At 31.7% G+C, this 25,044-nt stretch overlaps 1 protein-coding gene across 1 annotated transcript; it reads right to left on the bottom strand.

Annotated features, from left to right (window-relative positions):
* Positions 1-6,801: 6,801 nt before the first annotated feature.
* On the bottom strand, positions 6,802-14,442 carry LOC112038562 (protein STRICTOSIDINE SYNTHASE-LIKE 2). Its single transcript, XM_024071381.2, has 3 exons — positions 14,025-14,442; positions 8,421-8,678; positions 6,802-7,615 (listed from the first exon to the last, which is right to left on the bottom strand). The coding sequence occupies exons 1-3, from the start codon at positions 14,318-14,320 to the stop codon at positions 7,042-7,044; spliced, it is 1,128 nt and encodes a 375-aa protein (XP_023927149.1). The 5' UTR covers positions 14,321-14,442; the 3' UTR covers positions 6,802-7,041.
* Between the last annotated feature and the right edge of the window lie 10,602 nt (positions 14,443-25,044).

The following is a 25,044-nucleotide window of genomic DNA, read 5'->3' as shown; positions in this document are numbered from 1 at the left end:
AAAAAAAAAAAAAAAAAAAAAAAAAAAAGACCTCCGCTCCTCCTTCCTTTTCTTATAAATTTTGTTTTTAGACTTTAGAGTCTTTAGGCTTAAGTCACTTTAGTGCAACATTTTGTTTGTGGTAGTGTGCCCTGACAAGCCACCCACGTGAAGTTAATTATGACGATTCAAATTCCAAACGACGTTTGATAAGTGTTAAAAGAAAAATATATTTAATTGTAAGCCTATCATGTTTTTCTTGTAAAAAAATTATTATGATTTTTTAAGTACATCAATAATTCTAAATTAGTCGCTAACCCGTGTGATGCATGGGAAAGCTATTGACTATGTTAAAAAAATCCAACAATAAAAGAAGAATTTAAGTTATCACATATGCAATGTTGTTGACAGTGTTAAACAACCTTGAAAACTTTCGTTTTGTTGCCTTAGTAAATGAAAAATATCAATTAAAAATTTTTAAATAAAAATTAGGATTCCAAATACCTTATATCCTCAATTATCCAATAAATGTTGCAATGTTAAAATAACAATTTCTAATCAATTGAAAGACAAAAAATGTTTTTCATAATTTTTTGTGATTTTTTTTTTTTGCAATTTTAAATAACTTTTTGTATCTTCTTCTTTTGTTGCTTTGTAGTAGTCATTGAATAACTCATTTTGTTCTCCTTGAGTGCAGATGTTGGTGTGAGTCGTACATTGCCTTCAACCTCAATTTTTTGTAACTTTGTAGACTTACTATTCTATTTAGGGGTTTGCGTTGCTCGGTTGCCTCGGTTTTTTCTCAAATTTGTTACCGAACTAATAGGGATTGGTTTTGTATTAATTAAAACCGATGGATACAGGTTAGGGTTGGTTTTTCGACCTATAGTGTGCGGTTCAATCGGCATGGTTTAATCGGTTTGGTCAGTTTGAAACATTAAAAATTCTATTTCTTTTTTTTTTTCATTAAAAAAAAAATCTATTCAACAAAAAAAAATAAATAAATAAAAACCTGTTCAACAGAAACTTTATAAAAAAAATATGTTCACCTAAATAGTAATGATCCAAATTGGCTCACATGAACAATCTGTTCACCTAAAACTTGTGCAAAAATCTGTGCAAAAAATATGTGCAAATAGTAATTATCCAAATTGGCTCACATAAACAATTTGTGCAAAAATCTGTTCACCTAAAACCTACAATAATGATCCAAATTTCATCATTTAATTCACGTAAACAATCTGTGCAAATTTTTTACATTGCAAATTGTCCAAATAGTTTCACAGTTTCACATATGACAAATTATCCAAATTTTTTCATTTCATTCACCATGCAAAAATATTTTGAAATTGCATCAATAAGAGTTCAACTCTCAAAATACTATCATGTAGCATATAATATCATTAGTGTCACTGTGTGTGTTAGTGTCAATAACAATAAGCGTTAATGTATCCACTTAATAACGTATTACAAAATCATTTGTCGCTGTCTACAAATGCCAAAAGAAAGATATACAAATTAAATTAGTATTTAGGCAAAAGAATGCTAATTGCTTGTATCCTCAATGATAACTCCACCCATGAATACCTAAATAACTATCATTAGTGAAAAGTCTACTACCAATAACATGTACAAATATAATTAGCATATAGGCAAAAGAATACTAATTCTTGTAAGTTCTTCGTCCAGTAAGTCTGTGCACTATGCATCATTTTGGAACTCCCACAAAATACAAAACAAAACCAAATAAACACGTGTTAATAACAATAAAACATTTATGAACAATAAAATATTTATAATTAACACAAACGAATATTAATAGTAGGTATACTTATATAATACTAACTACTAACTAACTCCAAGCAAAGAGTAGCACATCACTCATCATCATCCAACACAACGATGCTTGGATCATCATCCATAAGCATTGGGCAAACCAATTTAAATTCTACAATCCCATTCAAAACAATAAGATTCTTAAGCATTGAGAAAATAAATAAACAATTGATACATACAACAAACAAAATGAACATATATATATTTTTACTAGTGTCAATCTCAAAATCATCCATATCCTCCACATTATCCATGCACTCCTAAAGCTTTATTGGTCTTTTTTTCTTTGCATAATTCAACCAATTTTGGGTACAAAGAAGGGCTTCAACCCTATTAGGAGATAGTGAACTATGGAATGAATCCAAAACACGCCCCCACCCCCCCCCCCCCCCCCGTCCTAAAAGTAAACTCGGATGCAACTGTAGAGATAGGAATAGCCAACACATCATGGGCAATTGGGGAAAGGACTCGATATCTAGAAGAATTCATTTTCTACCACATCAAGATGTCAAAATCTTCCACATTGTGGTCCTCAGAAGATTCCAACAAATACCTATCCAACTCAAATTTGCTTTCCACACTATCCTCATCCGCCAAGTATTGCTTAAACTTATTATTATAGTTTTTAATGCAATCAGACAAGGAAGCATTACCAACACTTGGCCTGAAGTCCCTAGACAATGAAGCACCACTACTACTACCAATAGAACTCAAAGCACCATTTTGACACACTCTCTCCACATACAACCTCTTCATTGCATCCTGAACCTTAGAGCTCATCGCATCCCCCTTGTCCTTTCCATACCACTCCCTAAACCAAAACTTTACATACTTCAATCTATACCTTGGATCAAGAACAACAGCAACAAAAAGCATTAAATTGATATTATATATTCTTCCCTAATACTTATCATATTTTGTTTTCATCTCTACCACCATACTCCTCAAAAGTGGATCCCCATCAACATTACACAACTATTGCAATTGATCTTCAATGCTAATTAGCTTATCTAAGTATGTATTAGAAGTAAAAGACAAGGACCCAAAAAATCTAAGTATTGTCTCATAAAATATGCCAAGAAATTTCACAAAGGTCTTGACATTTTCCCAATCAAGATAGTTAGGAGGACCAATGGGCTTTTTCCCATTCCCATCTGCTTCACAAAAATAAAGTTTGTAATGTCCATCCTCCCCTTCCAACCTATCAAATGCTTTCACAAATTTCAAAGTACAATCTTACATGAGATAAGTGGAATTCCACCTTGTTGGCACATCAAGGGACAACAAACATTTGGCTTTGATTTTCTCATTTTCATCACATTCTTGAAACTTCTCAAACCTTGTAGGAGAGGCTCTCACATATCGCATCGCATTCTGAACCTTGGCAATTGAATCATGAATGGACTTCAACCCATTTTGCACTATCAAATTCAAGATATGCGCACAACAACGCATATGCGTAAACTCACCACCCAGTATGCTACTATCTCTTTCTTTTGTTTTCTTCTTCACATAATCAATTGCCACATCATTAGAGCTAGCATTGTCCACGGTAATTGTAAACAACCGGTCTATACCCCACTTTAACAAACATGACTCAACCGCTCTACCTATGGTGTCCCCTTTATGATTAGCTACAGGGAAAAAGTTTAAGATTTTCTTTTGGTAAGTCCAATCCCCATCAATTAAGTGTGTGGTGGCTACCACATAGTTCAAGTTTTGTATGGACGTCCAAGTATCCGTTGTCACACAAACCCGTTGCCCAACAAAATCCTTTCTCAAAATATCTACTTCACTAGAATAAATCTTTATACAAGCCCTTGTAATGGTAGTGCGATAGGGAATAGAAAACCTAGGCTCAACTATTTCCATAAATTCTTGAAAGCCTTGACGCTCCACAAATTTAAAAGGTAATTCATCAATAATGATCATCCTTACCAACACCAACCTTATCCTCTCTTCACTATAGTTTGCAACCACTAACACATTTGATCCACTTTCCCCTTCCCTCTTAGCTTGGAAAGACAAAGTTCTTTTACTTATCATCACGGGAAAAAGGCCACTTCTTACACACCTTCATGTGTTGCAACATGCCCGAAGTACCATTTTTCTTACCATGACAATTATATTGATTTTTACAATACTTGCATTCAAACCTAGGCTTATTGGGATCAAAACCAGTCAACTTAATGAAGTGCTACCATACTATAGATGGGTCCTTACCACCTTGTTTAGGTGATAGTGGGGGAAGTGATGCACCAAGTCCAATTGGTGCTGCAAGTTCAACTGGGTTACGGTTAGCACTACTAGGTCTAGGAGGAGGTGGGTTAGAGTCCCTAGGGGCACCAAATCCAGGTGGAGCATCGACATCCATCTAATAAAAAAATTTCCGACCAACAAAAAAACAAAGCTTTCACAACAATATCAAATTATAATTTTTCCAGCAAATGCAATATCAAATAGCTCACTCCCAATAAATGAATGTCACAACTAGATCCAATAATAGCAATAACTAATCAATTTAGTTACAACAAGACAACAATAACAAACTAACAAATTAACAATCATTAGTCACTAACAAATTAACAATCATTAGTCATTACTCAACAATTCATGTCACTAATATTAACAAGGAATTTATTATATTGTTCTCAATATAAATATAAAATAGAAGCTAATTATATATATATATATATAAACTTAAAGCAATTGTTACTAAGTACTAAAAATTTAAAATCAAAATGCTAAATATAGTGAGTGATGATTAGTGATTACCTCTCCATGAAGGATTGAAAGTGTAAACTCTCTCAATCTCTGTCTCCCTCAAAAATTAAAATGTTGAAGGAAAAAAAAAAAGTTAGTACTTAGTAGACTGTGACACACCGAGTCACTAATTAGCTAGCTCATGTAATGCAACTATGCAAGTAAGTTACTTAAAGAATTACTATGTTTATAGTTTATACTGTTACTATAAACTTACTAAAGTAACAATGTATTACTAAGTTTACTAAGTTTATAGTCTATACTGTTACTATATATCACATTTAAGTTGCATCCAGTGGTAGGATTCTAGATAGTTATACTTTCCTTTCAAATGAGTATTGAGTTTTAGAATAGTTGGTGGGTGGTTGCATTTTGTGCTAATTGACAATTTGTGCTAGTAAAATTAACCTAGAATTGTAATTATCTTATCTCATTCAATTGAGAAAACCCAAATAGGTAAATGATAAACAAAATACAGCAACCAAGCCTTTAGTAACAGTATAAACTTAGTAATACATTGTTACTTTAGTAAGTTTATAGTAACAGTATAAACTTTCTTTCTTTTTTGGGGGGTAAGTTTATAGTAACAGGATACTATGATTTCATTAACTAAAAAAAATAAAAAAATAGAGCATTTACACTCATACACAGTTTCGAGTTCCGACAGCATCAAGGCTAAGCAAAAGGGAAACATCAACTATAAACTATAAACATATTATAAACTATAAACTTAGTAATAGAATAAACCAAACAACTCAAACAGGTGGCTTACCATGGGGTGAGAGAAGAAAGGGGCTTAATGGCTTATCGGTGATTTGCCTCGGTGAGCTGGTGACTGGTGAGCACCTGCTGGTTGCTGCAGAGGCTAGCCGAGGCGAGGCGTTAGGGATTCAGGCCGGCGAGAGGAGAGAGAGAGAGAGAGAGAGAGAGAGAGAGAGAGAGAGAGAGAGAGAGAGAGAGAGAGAGAGAGAGAGAGTTAAGGACCTCTGAGAGTGAAAGAAAGAATTTATATTTAGGAGAAATCTGAAAACCTAGCAAAATACGACACTATTTGTTTGTTTTTTTGTTTGTTTGTTTGTTTTATTTTTAATAACATCCAATTCAACGATGTTTTGTTAAAAAAAATTAAAATAGATACTTGGTGAAAGTGAAATGACGTCGTATCCAAACAGACCAAACCTCTGAAACTAAAAGTTATATGCAAGTATCGGTTTGGTTCAGCTCTCACGGTTTCGGGCTCTCTGATCCGATGATTGCACCGCATTGGCATCGGAAGTCCATTTGCGATCCAATCGCTGGCATCGGCTCCGTCGATTGGTGGCAGCTGTGGCACGGGAAGATCAGTGCCGGTCAGTTGGATCTATGACGGCATCTCCATGCCTAATTCTGTTCACTTGATAAGTTGCTCTCACAATCATTAATAGTACTGCAAATACAAGCTCGTGAATGTGAAAAAATATAACATGTAGAAGTAAAATACCAAATTAATAATTTTTCTATATTAAATAAATACGTACTTTTGTCATTTTATCAAGTTTAAATTGCTTTGCCAGATTCTATAATATGGTTTATAGTCATTTAGTTTTGATTGGAAAATAAATGTTTTTTCCATTCAAATTTGACACAGATACAATACCTTAAATGAAGTGTCCGTGCTTCCTAGTTTAAGGTGTTGTACTTAGTTTTTTCATACACATCCTTAGATCTGATCTTTATTAAAAAAAATTACTTTTATTATTGCATAAAAAAACTAAAGTTTGAATTAGCTAAAAACATACAAATCTACACATAAAACCCTTTCTTTGTAATATTCATTTTCGAAATTTATTTTTCCCCATCATCTCAACATAAGTTTACGTTTTAGTAATGATTCGAAAATATAATATAAATATCTTTTTTTTTTTTTTTTATAAATAAATTCTATCGATGAAATTCATGGGCTGATTATGTAGATTTGAAATGATTAATTCATTTCAATCAAAGTTCAATCTATCGGTGTTGTTAAAATTCTTCATATGAAGCAATTTAAAGATTTGATCTCTCCAATTCTTATCAAGCTCCAAACCAGTACCAAAAATAACAAAGCTTATAAAACACCTTCCTCATTGTTTCAATGTCAATATTGTCTTTTGTCCTGCGCTAAATCACTGTAATTGGCATTCAACTATTCAAGTGTTGTCAAGAGGGCTCACTACACTTTCTATCATTATTCAACTACGTCAATGAAAAAAGTTTAGTTTCTTCAATTATTGCTCCTTCAAGAAATATTAGACAGATAATAGTCCACATAGGTAACCTGCTAGTTTACACCTTAAAACCTATAAAAACTGTAAAAGGAACTAAAAAAAAGGTTTATTTATATTCTCCTCTCACATTCATTGCGAGATCCATCATGAATTTAATGAGCAAATCTCATTATGAATGTGAGAGAAGAGAGCTTTATTCACAGTGCTCTAAAAATATCTAAAAATTACTCTTATACATGCCTACAAAAGGCATATTTATTGATCCAATCCATAAGTTTCCATCTTTCTCCTTCACTTCAGAAATAGATCTCCATCTAATTCCACTTTTTTCTTCAAATATTTCCAATACTTCACCTTGTTCACTCAACCTCACTGCCATTCCACTTGCCCTCCACTTAGCTAAATATGCATAAGCTTTCGTAATGTTAAAAGGAAGCTTAAGCAAAGCATTTCCTATCCAAGGATAGGAAAGCATCCATTCTAAGATCCTTTCTCTTCTTGAGTAAATTGCCACCCAAAATCCTCCCCTAGGACTTCTCTTGATGTTGTCTGGAAACCCTGGGAGTTGAGCAAAGACTTCGAAAGTTTCAGCTTTCGATGTTTCTAGCCAATACCTCATGATTTTGCAATTGGTGGAGTCTGCAACTAGAATGTAGTGGCCATTTTCACTTAATGCTACACCATTGGGGAATGATAGATTTTTAAGAAGAATAGTTACTTGTTTGTCTTTTGGGTCATATTTCATTAGCCTTCCTGTTTTATCCCCACTTAGTACTGGAGAGATGTGATTCCTGCATAATCAAGTATGTCATGTACACTTTTAATATTTTAGGAAAAGAAAATCTATAAGTTGATGGTAGCTAGAGGAATATTTGAACAACACAAATATTATATATAGCTGGCTTATGCAGTCCAACTAAAAGGAAGTTAGAAATAGAAAGTAGTCTTATATATATATATATATATATCAATGAGTTGTATGTTGGTTTTGTATGTATTGAAACTCTTTTGAGGTGAAACATGAGAAGTACTTTCAATGGATTATTGTGAATTTTGACTCGGTATTATGAAGTAATTGTCTCATGAATTAAATATGTGAGACCCAAGTACTGTGAGAAAAATGATGTATATATTTGATACATGAAATACATTTTCTAAAATTGTATTGATAGTTGGCATATGTTAAACATGATACATTTTTTCTTATACATTTATGTAATTTTTAAATTTCTAATCAATCATCAGCAATAATCGGTTGAGTGTAAATTTGTTATAGTATATATATGTATATATATATATATATATGCAATTGTTTCCTGATACTAGTTTACAACACTGAATTATTGATTACTCCTTAGGAATAGTTTCTCACTTTTTACAGGTGGATTTTTATTTTTTCCAATAAAAAAAATGGAGATATTAAATTCCCTCCATTGGAAATTATGAGTTATATTATCTTTTACGACAACCAAAAAAAAAATATTTGAATTTGTTTTATTATTATTTTATTTTTGAGAAGAATTTGTTCAGTTGCCAATTTTACTAGAATGGTAGGGATTGGATGTATGTAAATTGTGCAATATTAAAATGACATACCTCCTTTGGTATTGTGAGCTGCTATCACTAAAATACACCACCCCATTGCGATGATCAATGTCCAAACCATTGGTGAAACCCAGGGGAATACGTGTGGCAACCTTAGTGGCCATGCCTCCATCAGGGCCCACAACCAATAGGCCCATGTAAGCATCAGCAACATAAAGATCACCTGTGGCTGTGTCGAAGCCCAATCCTAATGGACGCCCACAAATGTGTTCCATTTTATCATGATCGTGTGGCCCTTCACAACCATCTCTGCCAGCAATGACAGTGGTAATATACTAATACGAGTTGTTGAAAAATAAAACATACATTCTCACACTATATATATGGGTGTAATATACATTAATATTTTGAGAAATCGCCTTAGATTGCATATTTTCTTTGTTCATGTAATCTTGTCATCTTGACATGCATGTCAAATGCCGTGTTAATTGGATATTTATTTTAATATATTGACGTCCCTTTTTAACCTATTTTAAACTAGAAGTATCTTTTTTACCAAAAAAATAAAAATAAAATTGAGGAGTACAAGGACACCCTTGGCCCTTGGCTATAGCCCATAGGGTAGGTCAACCGTCCTCCCATGAAGAAATTATAAGGTTCTCATGGTGGACAAGTGACGTGGTCCACCATTTTATTAAAAGACTTATACTTGTTTAAAATTACTGAGTTAGAAAATTTTTAAACAAAAACTAATTACTAACTTAGCAATTTTAAACAAATAAAAGTTTTTTAGTGAAATAGTAGACCACATCACTTGTCCACCATGAGGACCTTATAGTTTCTCCCTCCCATGAGGCCATGAGTATTGATGTTCTATGCCAATATGCAGCACACGTAATTTGTAAAGGGACAAATTTGTAAAAGGGCTTTTGTAGGGAAGTGGTCTTAAATATAGGAAACATTGGGCTTGATGGGCCCATTTCCTATTGACAAAATGAAGTGGCAAGCCCATTAAAAGGGAGATGGACCTTGGATCAAGAAAAGTAGTCCGACACCTTTTTGCCAAGGTGTATTAGAGACGACCTCACCATTGGCAGTTAAGCACAGAGTACTTTCCGAGCATCTAAGGAAGAGCATAAAGAGACATGGAAACGTCCAAGGAGTCATAATGAAGCTTCTTAATAAAGTAACAGGCACCTCTGCGTGAATTAAATTCACGTGCCTGGCATAGTCTTATTTATTAATGATTGACTAGCCTAAACAGTGCCTAAAGCCCCAAAAGTCTATCTTCAACATGAAAATGATGGTGCAGTTGTCTAGTTGGACAAGTAACTTGCCAGTTGTATGAAAGTAGCAAATTCCAAGAAACGTAGAAAGGAGGGAGTATAAGGAGAGAGAGAGAGAGTTTGTTTGTAAGCTTGTTCTTGAGCATTACACTTATAAAAGAGTTTCTGGTCTTATTTATCTTGTTCAAGTCTCTCATTGTGGAATATCTGTAATCCTACATGTATAAATTAATTGTGACATCTCTTACCAATTGGTTTTGATTCCCACAACTTTCATTGTTTCCAATCTAATGATATTTACATGTATTGTGTAAAATGTGAGTATATTATATAAAAGTGCGGATATTGCCTGGAACATCTCATATAGAAGAGTATGAATAATAATGTCTTAGTAAAATGGGGACACCAAATATGTACATTAAAAAAAAAAATGTCCACAGTTTACATATGAAGTGTATAGACCATAGAGTTTGGACATTTTTGGTGTGAGGCAGTGTTAGTCTTAATTAAATGACAAGTAATAAGTCCTATTAATTAAGGTAGTGCTAGTTCGGAATTTTTTTTAAATTTATGATTTTACTTACCTTATTCTTTGGCTACATGCCTATATCATTATTTTTATTGGTTCATTTTAATTAAAAAAAATTAAATCTAAAAAAAAAGATATTTTTTAAAAAAAGTTAAAAAAAAAAAAAAAAAAAAAGCCTAGTAAGCTCGTATCTTGTGTATAGATTTTTTTCTTTTTTCTTTTAAGAAAGAACTTGTTAAGTTTATTTTTAATTTTATATAAGATAATAAAATTAATTAAGTTAAAGAAATCCTTGGGAGTAAGGCACATTTATTTGTCTCTACATATCTATTTAAAAGGGAAGTTAATTTCTTTCTTAAAATTGACTTCTTCTTCTTCTTCTTTTAAATTTTAGGTTCTTAAAATTTAAATGCTATTACTGAGCTTAAATTTAGGTTCTTAATTGTCGAGCTTAGTACCATAAGCTTGTAACAAAGTGGAGCATATTTTTTTTTGGTTTTATTTGAAATAAAATTTTACTCTAACTTAATCTAAGTAAAACATATTAATAGTTGAAGGTATGGAAAAATTGGTTTAAAATAGGATGAGGTGATAATTAGTCTATCCCACATGACACAAGGACATAGGGTCTAGTGTTCTATCCACCATACAATGGAAGTCCATCTTAACTTGCGCCTCGCCCATAGGTTAAGGGTGGGTTCAAGCACCATAGTCCATAGACGGGTAGTTCTCTATCATATCATTTTTTTTTTTTTTAATAACTTAATTAGAAGGTGATCTGTCACAAATTGGATGAGTCATTGGAAAACTCATTTCATCCACAAGGCCACCAAGACTAATTTAAAGTAAGATGATAGATTTTTTGATAAAAGCAAAACCTAACACCAAAGCAAATCCTCTCCTTTAGAAGTCCTTATCTTAAATAATTATGGCATCTATTTTTATGACAACCAATATAAGCCAACAAAGATTCAAATTGTACTTTTTATTGCACTCTAATTTTGTGTCACGTGTGAATTGTCATTCTAATTAGATTTCACATGCTCTAACTTTGTGCTAAATGTCATTCCAATTACATCTCTCTAGTTTTAAATATTTCTGAACCATTTAGACTATATCAAACCAAACTAACCTCTTTTTTCTTTTTCTTTTTTGGTTTTTTATGTTTCATGTTTTTGTTTTTGAGAAGAAGATGTCAACTAACTTAATTAGTTAATTAAGAATTCTACCTTCTTTGATAATTTTTCTTTTTTGAGAAACAACCTTCTTTGATAATATGGTAACATTAATTCAAAATTTTATTTTCCTTCATCTATTAACTTGGAGTTAATTACAAGGGAGACCGAAATTATTATTATAATACATGGAAATTATTTTTAGTACACTTTTGCTAAAAAAATGAAGAGAACAGTGATTTTTCATTTTTAAGAAGAGGGGTAAACAATTCCCCCCCCCCCCCCCCCGATTTAAAAAAAAAAGGGGAAAACAATTGATATATTTATTACTTTGGTCCAAAGGAAAAGTTCATTTGCAAGTGCAACTATTATACAATAAGATAACGTGCAGGGCCATCAAATAATCTGGAATTATAGGTTTTTTTTTTTTTTTTTTTAAAATTTTATTTTATTCAAGGAGTTATAGGTTTTATTTCAATAAAGTATTTTCTTTTTAATGGTTTATGGGGGAAAAAAACTATTGAGGAGGACAAGGACATCTTGGGCCCTTGGCTATATGGGGTAGGTCGGCTGTCCTCCCTTGAGTATTGATGCACTATGCTGTACTTCAGCATCCCTAAATCATTTGTAAAAGGGCTTTCATTGATACTCTTTCATTCTATATTCTTTTGTATATGTGTAAAATGTATATTTGATGTAAAAATATGTGAATATTGTGTGAAATATTTCATTCACAGCAAAGAGTGTCAAATAATACTACCGCACATCTATGATGCGATCGTCACTCCACAAATATAAGTGTTTGTAGGGTATGGGGGGTAAAAGTTGGGGTTTAAGTCTCTAAAAATGAGTTTTTATACATATATACACTTAGATTGGGTTAGAGTAGAATTTATATCTTGTATAAAAAAATAAAATAAAATAAGTGTCAATAATAATTTTTTTTGTAAAATGTAGACAACAAATGTCTAATTTTTTTTTAAAATGTCCATATTTTACATATGATACGTATGAAGTAGTTTGAAGTTTGAACATTTTTAAGGTAAGACAATCATAGTACTTAGTTAAATGATGAGTAATAAATCCTATAAAAAATCTATCAAGCTGGTGCTAGTTTGGATTTTAAAAAAATTAAAATTAAAATTTTGTTATTTACTGAACTTATTCATTGCTGATATGCCTATATCATTTTTTTATTGGTCCATTTTAATTAAAAAACACATCTATATCTAAAAGTGATATTTTAAAAAACAAGTTAAATAAAAAATAAAAATAAAAACTAGATGAGTTCCTAACTTATGTACTGTTTTTTTAAACAACTTGTTCAGTTTATTTTTTAATTTTAAATAAGCCACAAAAAGTAATAAAGTTAAAAGAAACCATTGGGAGTAAGGAACATTTAATTGTCTCTACAAATCTATTAGAGAGAGAAGTTAATTTATTTCTTAAAACTGACATTTATTATTTTTTTAAGTCTTTAAAACTTTAATTGTCGAGTTTAGTAACATGAGCTTGTGATTAGGTGAGGCATATAAGTAGTTAGAGACATAGTTAAACCTATTAAGTGGGAAAGGGTGGCTGTTAATCTGTCCCACTTGGTGGGATCTTATGATTCTGTCCGCCATACAAAGGAAGTCCGACTCAGCTTGCCCTTTGCCATGCCATTGGGTTAAAGGGCGAGTCCAAGCACTACCAATTGATTGAAGGTTATCTGTCACTACCAATTGGATGATTGGTAGAGACAAGTATAGAAAAAGGAAAAATATTAGAGGTCCGTTTGGATACAACTTATTTTTGCTGAAAGCCTGAAACTGAAAACATTATAACAAAATAATTTTCAAATGTATGAATAGTGTCATGAGATTCATTTTTAAATTTTTTTTCCTGAATAAAGTGGTTGTGGGTCTCATAAACAGTGTGTAAACAGTGCTGCTATAGGTGTGAACAGTGATAATTATCTTCCTGAAACGTGAAAAAAAAAAAAAATAAATAAGAGAAAAACGCTGAAAAGTAAAAACGCATACGCCCACAAATGTGAATCCAAACCCACACTAGAACTACAAATTCTTTTACAAAAAATATTATAAGCTATTGATATAGTGAATGATTATTAATAATTAAAAAACTGATATTAATAGTGTGTTTAAATAAAAATTAATAAAAAATTGATCATATTAATATTTTATAAAAATATTATAAAATAATTTGTAATAGTAATGTTATTCTAGATTTCTAGGTACTCACATCCACAAGTCTAATTCTGTAATTCAAATTTCAAAGTGGGCTGATGGATTTTTCGATAAAAGCAAAGCAAAACCAAACACACTGTTAAACTCACCTCACGACAAATTGACACGTATGGCAAGCTACATGCCCATACCCTCATTGGATAACATACTACAACAGAACCAAACTAACCAGTAACCACAATTTCCATTTGCTTGCAAATCTCATTTCATTGTTTTTGACCTTCAAAACTTCATACCAATTTGAATTCAGCCATGTATGCAACTAAATGATTCTTTGGCCTTGTCATGCATATGAAGACAATTGACAAGTACTGTGCTGTGTGCACCATATAGTTTCATCGAATAATTTCAACAATAGAATCAACCAAATACCAAAAAAAAAAAAAAAAGGTTTATGATAAGGAATTAAGGCATACCTCTGTGGAGAAGTTATGGCGAAATTGATCCAACGCCGTTGATTTTGATCCCATTTGATGATCCGACCATCTGAGACGCCTGTATAAGGGCCTCCACCTAGTGGGTCAAAAGCAAAGCTCTCTGGTCCAACTGCACCCTCAATAGGAATAGCTTCAAATCGCCAAAACTTGTTATTGGAAGCTTTTTCATTATTGGGTGTTGCATCAGATGAATATCTGATACGCTTAATAGGAACAGCAATCAAGAGAGAGAGGAGCAAAACTATGGATGCTGTCAATAACAGCTTTGGCTTCATGCTTGTGGAGATTTATTTATTTATTTTTTTTGATAGGTGTGGAGAATATTTTGAAAGAACGAAGTTATGTTGAGAGGAGTGGGTATTTATGATTCTATATACAAAAAAATAATAAAAATATGACGATGGTAAATCTGTTATGTTGTAACACACTTAAACCAACTATAGTTTGACATAGACATGGTATAGGCAGCTTCTTAAAGAAAGAAAAAGGAAAAAAAAATCCCACAAATTACACGTGTCCTTTATGTGATTCCTTCATTTTCTTTCTTGGCAAAATAGAGGAGATGAAACTTCCTGCATGTTTGACAGGATTACAAATTATGTTTTCTCCATTTCTTGGTATGCACATGTGGTATGGTATTCAATGCACATTAGGTTTTTTTTTTTTTTTTTTTTTTTTTTTTTTTTTTTTTTTTAAGGGAAAAAAAATCTGCCTTTCATGGGATTCTTATTTTAGGGAAAATATTCTCCCCCCCCCCCCTCTCTTTTATAAACGCAATATATGTATATATTAATAGGCAAAGTTCAAAGAAAATCTAATTAGAATTTTAAATTAGAGTCTTATTTTGTGCCATGTGTCTAAATTAAGTGTAGAAATTGAAGAATCCAAATCCAATTAGATTCTAAATTTTATTTCAATCGGAATCCAATTTTAACACATCCATCTAATTTTTTTAATTTTTGTAGCAAGTGAATTATTAGGTGGAAAAATCAAAGAATCTAAATCCAATTAAATTTTAAATAATTATATACACACATATATATAAGAGAGCGTGCTTAGAGACTCTTTTTATTTATTTATATATATATATATATTTTTTAATGTTAATAATTTGCATTAATTATAATTTAGAAATATATATTTTTTATTTTTCAAAAAAAATAAAAATGATAAACTTTAGAGATAAGCAGTAACTGGAATTTCTTTTTTGAAAGTGAAGGGAAAAAAATTCTAAATTTTAGGAGTTCTCTTTTTGAATTCAAAATGAAATTTGTTATTTGACATTTATGACCCCATTTCTAAATGAAATTATCCTTCATTAATAAGGGTATTTTTGAACCATATAAAAGTTTCATTGAAAGAGAAGAATCCTTTTATATATAGTATAGATAATAAGAAACCATTACATATTTTAGAAACGTATAGTTTAAAAAAAGTGTAATACAGTGTATAATTTGAACATCTTCTAAAATGTATAATTTAAATCGTTTAATTGTGATTGTTTTTAATTGTATCCGTGCATATGCACGAGATAACACGCTAGTTGAATTAATTGGAATTCACGTCAAATTTCATATACATTAATACAATAATAATAAATGTCTATTACTCCATCATAAATATTAAATTCTATATTTATATACTAAATTAAGAGAGGAAAATTCAAAATTTTAAATAAATTATGATAATTCATGAAAATCAGTAGGCTGAATGCTTTGGGCTACGGTGATGGCTTGATGACTTGAAGAGAAAGAAAAGTCTGTTAAGGGTGATCAGTGTGAACCAGCTAAGGACCATTCGACGATTAAGTCAGTTTTCTCTTTAGAACACAAGGATGGTGAATCATGAATAATAGAACTTACCTTTGTTGAATGAGACTTTATCATTTTATAAAGAGTTAGGAGTGTGTCTACTTGTTCGAATCCACTATCATCATGGAAAATGTATGGAGTTAATGGAGAAAATGGAGCGGATTTTGGGAAATCCTCCCCATGTTCTAGAATGACAAATAGTGGTTTGATTGTGTAGAGCTTGTAGAGAATTCCTCTAAAATTAGCTAAGTGTCATTTGGTCGTCCATACCTTGTGACCCATGGACAAACATCCTAATTTGGACAGTTGCAATATTTTATGGAGGGATCTTATTCACATTTGGGGTGTCTTTGTTGGGCTTCCTTCCTTGTAAAACCCTCTGGACGTGATCAAGTCATGGACTACCATCATGGATGAACTAAACTTGATTTGGACCCCATCAAATTGTATTATTAAATTTTTTGTATGCATTGCACGCATTGTTGACTTAATCTATCTATACTATTAATAATAGGATTTTATGTTTGGTTTTCAACATTTTGCGTGAAAACACAAACGGTTTAAAAGAGTAATTTATTATTCCTAAGTTTTAGGTTTTTTACTTTATCTTATTCATTCAGCCTAAAACTTAGGACACTATTATTATCTCATTTTTAAATATTATTCCATGTTATATTACCTCTTTCTTTTTTCTTTTTTCTTTTTTAAAAAGGTTATTTATAGAGTCTTTTGGTTGAATATTGCAAAAAACTGAGTTTATTTGTGATATAGGTACTATTCAAAGTTATTTGGGAAAATGAGGAAAGAGAGTGAATTTCGACAACACCGTTGCTGAAATTGTAACAAAAAGTATGAGAGCGGAAAGATAAGTGATGTGATGGGAGGAGGGAGAAAAAATTGAATTTCGGTAATCTCATTACTGAAATTCTTGCTGCCCGAGACTCCTGCCCAAGTAAGTGTGAAGTGCTTGAAAGTGCTAGTGCTAGGTGGAGTGCCCAAAGGAAACCAATTGTGGCAACCAAGTTGCTGAAAATGTAGGGAAGGGAGGAGAGAGAAAATATGAATTGTGGTAACCAAGTTGCCGAAAATGGGAGGGAAAAAAAATTGTGGCAACCAAGTTGCCGAAATCTTAGGGAGCAATTAAAAAAAAAATTGTGGCAATTGATTTGTGGCAATGGAATTACTGAAATAGGAGGAAAAAAAAAAATTCGCGGCACCGAAAATTGGAGTCAATCAGCCAATCATCTCACCTCTTCCTCTGATTCTTGTTCTCCAAAGCACTTGGAATATACTCATTGATCATTCCCAATAAAACCTAACCTACTGATATCACACGTAAAATCTATGTCGTGGATTCTCTTTTGTCTTTTCATTTCTCCTCTTCGTTATAAAAGGCAAGCACCATCACTAAAGCATTGCATTTCCTCACAAAATTACATTTTTCATATTACTTCATTTACCTCCGATTGTTCAGTTATTCTTTTGCTTTGCTTTAGTGTGCACAACTAAGGATTGTAAGTTTTGGGTTAATGTGAATTTTTTTTCTTTGCTTATTAACTTATAGCTCTAGAAATTAATAGATTTATTATTATTGTATAAATATATGCTTTGTAAATATTAGAAGCTAATACATTGTAAAATATTATGTATTGTTGTAGTCAATATTGTTTGTATGCCTATGATTATGATTATGATTATTGTTGTTGTTGTTGTTGTTATTCAAATTTTAGATTAATGAATTTTTTATGGTTAGCACTACAAGCATTTTTAGTTATATTTGAAATTTACCATAATAAATTGTAATAGTCACCATATATGAATTTGATTATTTTGTAGTTGATAACATATAATCAGCCTATGACTTAGGTGCTTCTCAAAAAAAAAAAAAAAAAAAAAGAAGATTATGCTTTTATGCTAGGAATACTTTATTTTCACTCATTGCAAAATATTGCCTTGCATAGCAAATCTCAAGTATCTTGTTTTTTTTTTTTTTTTTTTTGGTTGCAAGTATACTCTATAATTCTCACTCTTTCAGTTGGCATCACAATTGTGGTAAGCATCTCGACTCTCTAGTTAAATTTATGTATGTGTTTTGTTAATTTTGAAATTATTTAATATTATTTATTGTTATTATTAGTAGATGACCACAAAAATTGTAATAAATTGTATTATTGTGGTCTTTTTATAATCAATTTTACTTTGTTGTTATGAATTATTACATCTATTACTTGGAAAAAATATATTGCATAATATGTTTGTTGGTTTATAATAAAGATATGTATGTGTATTATTATTATTATTATTATTATTTTCACTTAGTACAATAAATTGTACGTTTGTGTTTCTTTTTCTTTAAAGTTTAGTTGGTATAAAAATTTATTAAGTTTCTTGAATCTTTACTTTTTAGGGTGGTTATAGGTTGGGAAATGAAAATTAATTATATGCTTTATAAATATTATACGCTAATATATTGTAAATATTATATATGGTTATATTATAGTTAATACTAATTACTGTGTATATGATTATTTTTGCTAAAACTATTATTATTGTAGGGTACGAGAACTTAAAAAGGTAACCATGTGTCATACCCATGGCTGAGGGGGGGATTATTGTGCCAAAGAGGCCATGCCCTCGAGTAGTAGGGCTACATTAGTGGCACGTTATCAGAGGAGGTCATACCGTGGAGAAAGAGTTTCAGGGAAGAGGTTAGCCTTAACATGACTGAAGTCGGGGAAGAGGTTAGCCTTGATATGACTGAAGGGATGGTGGCTACCCTCACATTTAATGCATCCCACCAAACATTCTGGCTGGATTTATGTGAAGAAGACTCTTGAACAGTACTATCTTAGCCGCCGCAACTCGCAAGGGGTTTGAGAAGGTGTCTAATGGGACAAGCACTCAAGTAGTAGCCTGGATGATCAACAAATGGAGGGCCAAGATCATCTAAAGGGAGCTATATAATGTAAGAGACCCTCCAGGGAGGAGGGATCGGAAAATCTGTAAAGAAAATACTGTAGCAACAAGAACTGAAATTGTATCCCAATTGAGAAGGAATAGACATAAGGACCATTCTCCTCGGATTTTGCCGAGGAAGGTTTTCTTTGCACAAAGCTTGTGTTCCTTTACTTTCTTACTATCTTCGATGCACCGCATGTGTTGTTTGATTCACTGAAGCCAAGCTTTTAAGCTTGCTCTCTATAAATTCATTGTATTGGGCTCTTTGGGCCTTAATCCATTCATCTTTTAGGCTTAGGAACCAAAACTTTCCCTTACAATTATTATTATTAAAAATTTTGCTTATAAATACTTTATTTGAGTTTCTTTCAATTTTATTATGAACTACAAGCATTGTAAGTTATATTTAATATCTAGCATAAAAAGCTACAGTAGTCACTATATATTAATTTTATTATTATTTATTATTGTTCTTTTGTTTTTATTTAGGAGTATATTTTTTAAAAGATATTTATGATTATCTTATTGTGTTTTTTTTTTTTTTTTTTTTTTTTTTTTTTTTTTTTAAAAGATATTTATGATTATCTTATTGTGTTTTTTTTTTTTTTTTTTGTTCTTTCTTTCTTTTCTTGCAAGTATCACTCTATAATTCCTTCATTCCTTCACTTCGTATTGCAATTGTAGTAAGCTTTTCAACCCCCTAATTTAATTGGAAATTATTTTCTTAGTTTGTAATTTTTTATATAGATGGTTTGTAAAAAATATACCTTCAGATATTGTAATTTTTTAATCTCAGTGTTTATATATTAAAGATACTGTGAAGACGCATCTTCACTTACACTATACTTTACATTATGTGTGTATGAATTTAAGAATACGATAGTTAGGGTTGATTTCATTCCAATTATGAGTATGAGTATGATTATGATTCATTTCTTATATTCTATTTAATTTAAGGTTGACCAAGATCTTAATAGTACTTTATTGTCAATTCATTAATGTCATAGAGGTTATCTTAGTCCAAAAAAACAAAAGGTTAATTTTCGTTTGATTTATAGACAATTTCCTACTAATATAGAGGTAATGGATGTTGCATGGTTTAACTCATTGTAGCATTTAATGTAGGATATATTTGAAATGAAACTTGGGCCATTCGATCATTCTCTGCTAACCCAACAACAATATCACATCTCTAGTGATGCAATGGAAGGCAATGTACATTGCGAGATCAAAAATTATTAATGTCCTAATAATATTTACAATGATTCAATTTACATGAAAATAATAGTCAGCACCACCAATATTGATTTGGGAATGAGTTGCATCTTTAGAATAATGACCAGTATCAATGGCATATGGATCATGAAAGTGCCTGCCATGTGAACAACTAAACGATGCACTCAATCTTTCGTTGGCATATTGAATGGGAAAAACATCTTGGTGGCTTCTTATGGGCTTTAAACTCATGTACAACTCTGCACCTACAAATCCATAGTGGCAGCCTAACATATCGAATATTGCATTGATACCATTATCATTTTCTACCAAAACTTGCTGGTAAATAACAGGATGTGGATGACATTGAAAAGGAAATCTATACCAAATAATAAGTTTTGAATCGTCTCTGTTTATATGAATCGTGGATGTTACTCCATCACATAGATCTTCAAATGTAACACCCTGGTTTAATGGAAGCATAGAAGGAGGTGGCCCTTCATAATAAACCCTATTTTCACCATGTTTAATTATTCCACCGAAATGGATAAGAAAAATGAACAACTTTTCTGCCATCTACATTAAAACATAACAATAGTATTAATATATTAACACTACATAGTCATTAAAATGCAATACAAGAAGGTAATCCATTAAAAATATTCAATGTTTAAATAGCTAGAGCTGAGAAAATTCTATTAAAGAGGATTGGTTCACTGATAATTTATTACTGTCCATCATAGTAGTTAAAATTATTTTTTGTTTCCCTTTTCTTAAGTAAATTAGCATAACATTAACATTTAGAAGTATCTGTTATGGTTACGTTAATTATTTTATGTAGCTCTTCATTTTGTTTTTTCTAAAACAAGACAGATTATATAATGTTCTCATGCATTCATACGATAATAAATAAATATTTCTAATATTGTACAATTTTTTTTTATTATTATTATTATACCTAAAACTTAGATTTTAAGGTTTATGAGCATATACTAACTTTTTTTTTTTTTGGGCTTTCTTATAGCATACGTTTATATTATAGGCTAACAAAGTAAGTATTTCTTTAAGGAAAATTTATGTCAATTTTGAAATATATTTTTGCTATATGAAATTTTAGGCAAGAATTTATGGACAAATAATTTAAAACAAATCATACAAATCAGTTCATATTGCAAAACACATAATACAAAAACAAGATTTGCATGAACAAATAATTTAACAAAAACAAGATTTGCATGAACAAATAATTTAACAAAAACGAGATTTTCATGCTTAGCTATGCCCCTAAAACATATCAACATGAATATTATAAAAAGAAAAGTAACGACTTAAGAGACGTAACTCACCTTGTAAGAGATAAACAACAGACAGATATTTGCAAGTGTTGTTCCTTATAGTTGTTTGTAGAATGTATGACATGCATGAATTGAAAATGGTTGGTAGAATTATGAGGGGAATAAGAGTGGAGAAGAAGGTTGACGGAATTTTTAGGGGAAAAAGAGTAGAAAATAAGAACTGTGGAAATTTCAATAACATTAGTACTGTTTAAATAGGATGTAAGTTTCATATAAGTTAAATTTTTAGATTTTAAACTGTATAACTAGATATGTCAATTGACCAAATACAACACAACACAGACCAAGATGGGACACTCTGATACAAACAAATTACTTAACTATAAAGTATAAACATATATTCACTGCAAAAATCTCAGTTTTTTTTTTAGTGTGCACATCAATAATTTTTTTCTTCCATAATTTTCTTTCATGCATGGACAAGAATCTAGCACTGAATAAGAATCTATGTTTTTTCTTTTTTCTTTCTTTTTTTTTTTTTCTTTTTGAGAATAGATAGGCCATTTCTCTTGCGGGTAGAGTCTAAAATTCTAGTGAAAAATATTTTTCGCACTTATTAATAATTATTATTTTATATAAATAATTAATCAAGAATGATTGAGAATTGTCCATATTTGAACATATAAAAATGAATGCAAGAAAATAAACAGGAAATTATGGACGTGTGAAAATCAAAGATCTTTCTTTTTTGTTCTTTTTGGTTGCACTTGACATGTTGTCTAGGCTGTAAACAACTTATGGGTTTAATCTATTGTGAGTTAAGTCTGAGCCCAGCAAACTCATACAAAATGGGCTATCTTGTCCTTTAACAACTACCAACACAGATTCAATCTCGCAAGTCCAAATTTCGCTTTAACCTGTGAGTAGTTATAAGAGAACAACCCAAAGTGTTAAACAAAAGGAAATTATATTTTCTTTTCACTGGGAGATAGAGCCCTGACTCCGCAGAATCCTAGCCTCTTGTGAAAAAGCCCAAGTGTGCTGGGTTAGGAAAACGGCCCATGGGAGTCTTTTTGCCAAGACTCACTGGGATAAGACCCACAGAAAGATGAGTTTTGTGGGAGGGAGTGAACCCAAGCTATGCATGTCCTGGATGATAAGATTTAGAGGAGCTTTCTCAATAATGGACTTTTTCTTCTATTGTAGCAAAAGATGAATGGCCTTTTTTTTTATAAGAGATGAATGGTTTTTTGAGTTAATGCATATGATGGGATTTTGATATTTTCTAGTTTTCTGCATCACCCTCGACTGGGCTAGCTTGTTTTGTGTTGCAACATTAATCTCCTCCCAAAATTTGTTTAAAATGCCTGAGGCAGTGAGCTTCTGATTGGTTCTTGAGATAAAAGCTTTTTAATTTTGAGATTGATTATTAATGGGGGAAAGTTGTCCATGGAACTAACAGTAACAGATTTGGCTGCACATAAAATTGAGAAGCATATGAAGGCGATGAGATTATTATTCCAATTGAAGACATCCATCACTTTGGCTTCCTAGTATGTTTTCTGCAGCCACTTAAACTGAATAAAAAGAACATATATCAGTAGAGAGAAACACCAAACTAACAAAGCAATACCAATTTCAACATCTCTGAAGAAATGAAGCTACCCTCCATGCATACATTGCAAAGGAGAGTCTAGTACTAGTATCTGCAGACCAGACAACTGCAAAGGACAACGGTATTGTAACATTGAGCAATGTGATGAGAAGAAACACATAGTTAAGAGCTTCAGGGGCCAAACAGATGCATCTGAAGGTTTATTGTTTTTGAAGTTCAAGGTTATGCCTCAATGTTGTTAGGTGCAGCTGTCTTTAATCTCATATTCCTATCAAATGAACTGGGCATGTGGAGACTAATGGGATGTGGTTCATTTCGATGTTCAGAAAGTTATACCCCCCAAAAAATTTCCATCTCACTCTTAGTGTATGTGACAAAGATATGAACAGAATGTTAAAATTAGATTTGATAGGGTGCTGCATCCAAACCGTTTGGTTTCTCTATAACGTTTACATGCTTAAGATTATTCTAATTAAAATTATATTTTATGAAGCAGCATTTAGGAACAATCTGTCAAAGAAATCACCAAGCTCATTTTGGTTATAGCCTTATATGATTTAAAGCAACCAAGTTAGTACTCTTACCAATTGTAGTTCTATTTGTGATATCTTGATGTTGAACTTACCACCATTCAAAATTTGCCCACACTAGACAACAATATCAGTTTCTGCAAAATTGCAATTTATTGAGAAAATTTCTATCACTTGCAGCAATTCCTTCCCTATGGCCCGAGACTGCTCAAAGAATGAGAAAGAAGCCCTTCACCATCTGTTTCTCCTCAATAAAGGATTAAGATTTAAAAAACTCTTTGACAGAGTTATCCTCCTAAATCCAAAAGTTCCATCATCAACCAAAATCACATATTTTAACATAGAAGCCCAACACAAGAAATTCTCTTATCTAGAACTCTACCCAATACCCTCACAGTGAACTCCATTATGCTTGGATCACATAAGCAGGTCTATGGCCACCCTCTCACAAGGAGATTAGCAGGTTCGGTTGAAATCACTTTCTTCATTTTGAACTCAACAAGATCAAGAAGGTTTAGGTACGTGAACATTGATAAGATGTCATGAGCAAGCTATTTAAAAGCACATTCAAATGAGTAAAAATTTCAAAGCCATTCCCGTATACTGGTGAACAACATTATATACACCCACAAAGCAATGACAGCTTATCTTTAAACTCCCAAGGCATTCAGAATTTAGAATGAATTCATCTAACAAATTTTGCAGCAACATTGTTTCTCTGAATATTTCAGAGTTGACATCAAAAGATAAAATGAATATGTGGTCCATTGTTATGCTATAGAGGGCGAAGCTCACAAATAGATAAGGATGTGAAATTATATCAACAATAAATCCACTTAATTTTCAACAGAAAAGAACCAATGATAGTAACTTTCATTCTAATATACTCCCAAGCTATTAATCCAACAAAAGGAAAAACCCAAGCTATTAATATTTTCAGATCATTAATTAAATATCTTGTGGATTATGGTTTTCTTTGTACTGAAATGCAGATGACCCATAATTACATACTGATAACTATTGTGCAGGGGTCACCAAAAACTTTCTTTCGTTTCCTGGGGATCAAATTTCAATTGTTAACTTGATTCCAAACCCAGTAATAATTATCTTATGATCAATGAAATAACATTATGATGGCTAGACGTGTTCTTCACTATGACATTTCCATGACTAGAATGAGCACTAAAAGTGGGTTGATAGATAATAGACACAACTCATAACATCTAAAGTGATTTTTCAAAAGTAATTCAGTCATGTAAAAGGAAGGAAGTTAGAAAACACAGCAATAACATAGATACTTCCAAACATCTTCAGGGTCAAATGGAAAGAGTTTATAAGAAAATGTCGTCTTCTTAATTGCAAGTTCACCACTGCCAAAGAAGTTCTCAACATCCGACAATGGCAATTCTTTTTGAGTCCAAGACTCAACAACACCATACTCACTCATCACCCATATGCGGCACAACTCAATCAATTCGTCTTCATCTTTGCCAATAGTAATCAAAGCCAGCGATCCCTTAGATACCATAAGTCGTTCAAACTTTCAAAATAATCATCAAAGTAATTATTTGGCAG

The sequence above is a fragment of the Quercus suber genome, unplaced genomic scaffold (genome assembly GCF_002906115.3).
Source record: "Quercus suber isolate HL8 unplaced genomic scaffold, Cork oak 2.0 scaffold_493, whole genome shotgun sequence".
Lineage (NCBI taxonomy): Eukaryota > Viridiplantae > Streptophyta > Magnoliopsida > Fagales > Fagaceae > Quercus > Quercus suber.
This window is presented reverse-complemented; position numbering and strand designations above follow the sequence as displayed.

Bases quoted from the DNA above. Each gene is read 5' to 3' on its own strand.
- LOC112038562 (XM_024071381.2), bottom strand. From the start codon at position 14,320: ATGAAGCCAAAGCTGTTATTGACAGCATCCATAGTTTTGCTCCTCTCT. The intron at 8,679-14,024 runs GTATGCCTTAAT...CATTGCTGGCAG, and splicing joins GCCATAACTTCTCCACAGAG to AGATGGTTGTGAAGGGCCAC. The intron at 7,616-8,420 runs GTATGTCATTTT...TTGATTATGCAG, and splicing joins AGCTCACAATACCAAAGGAG to GAATCACATCTCTCCAGTAC.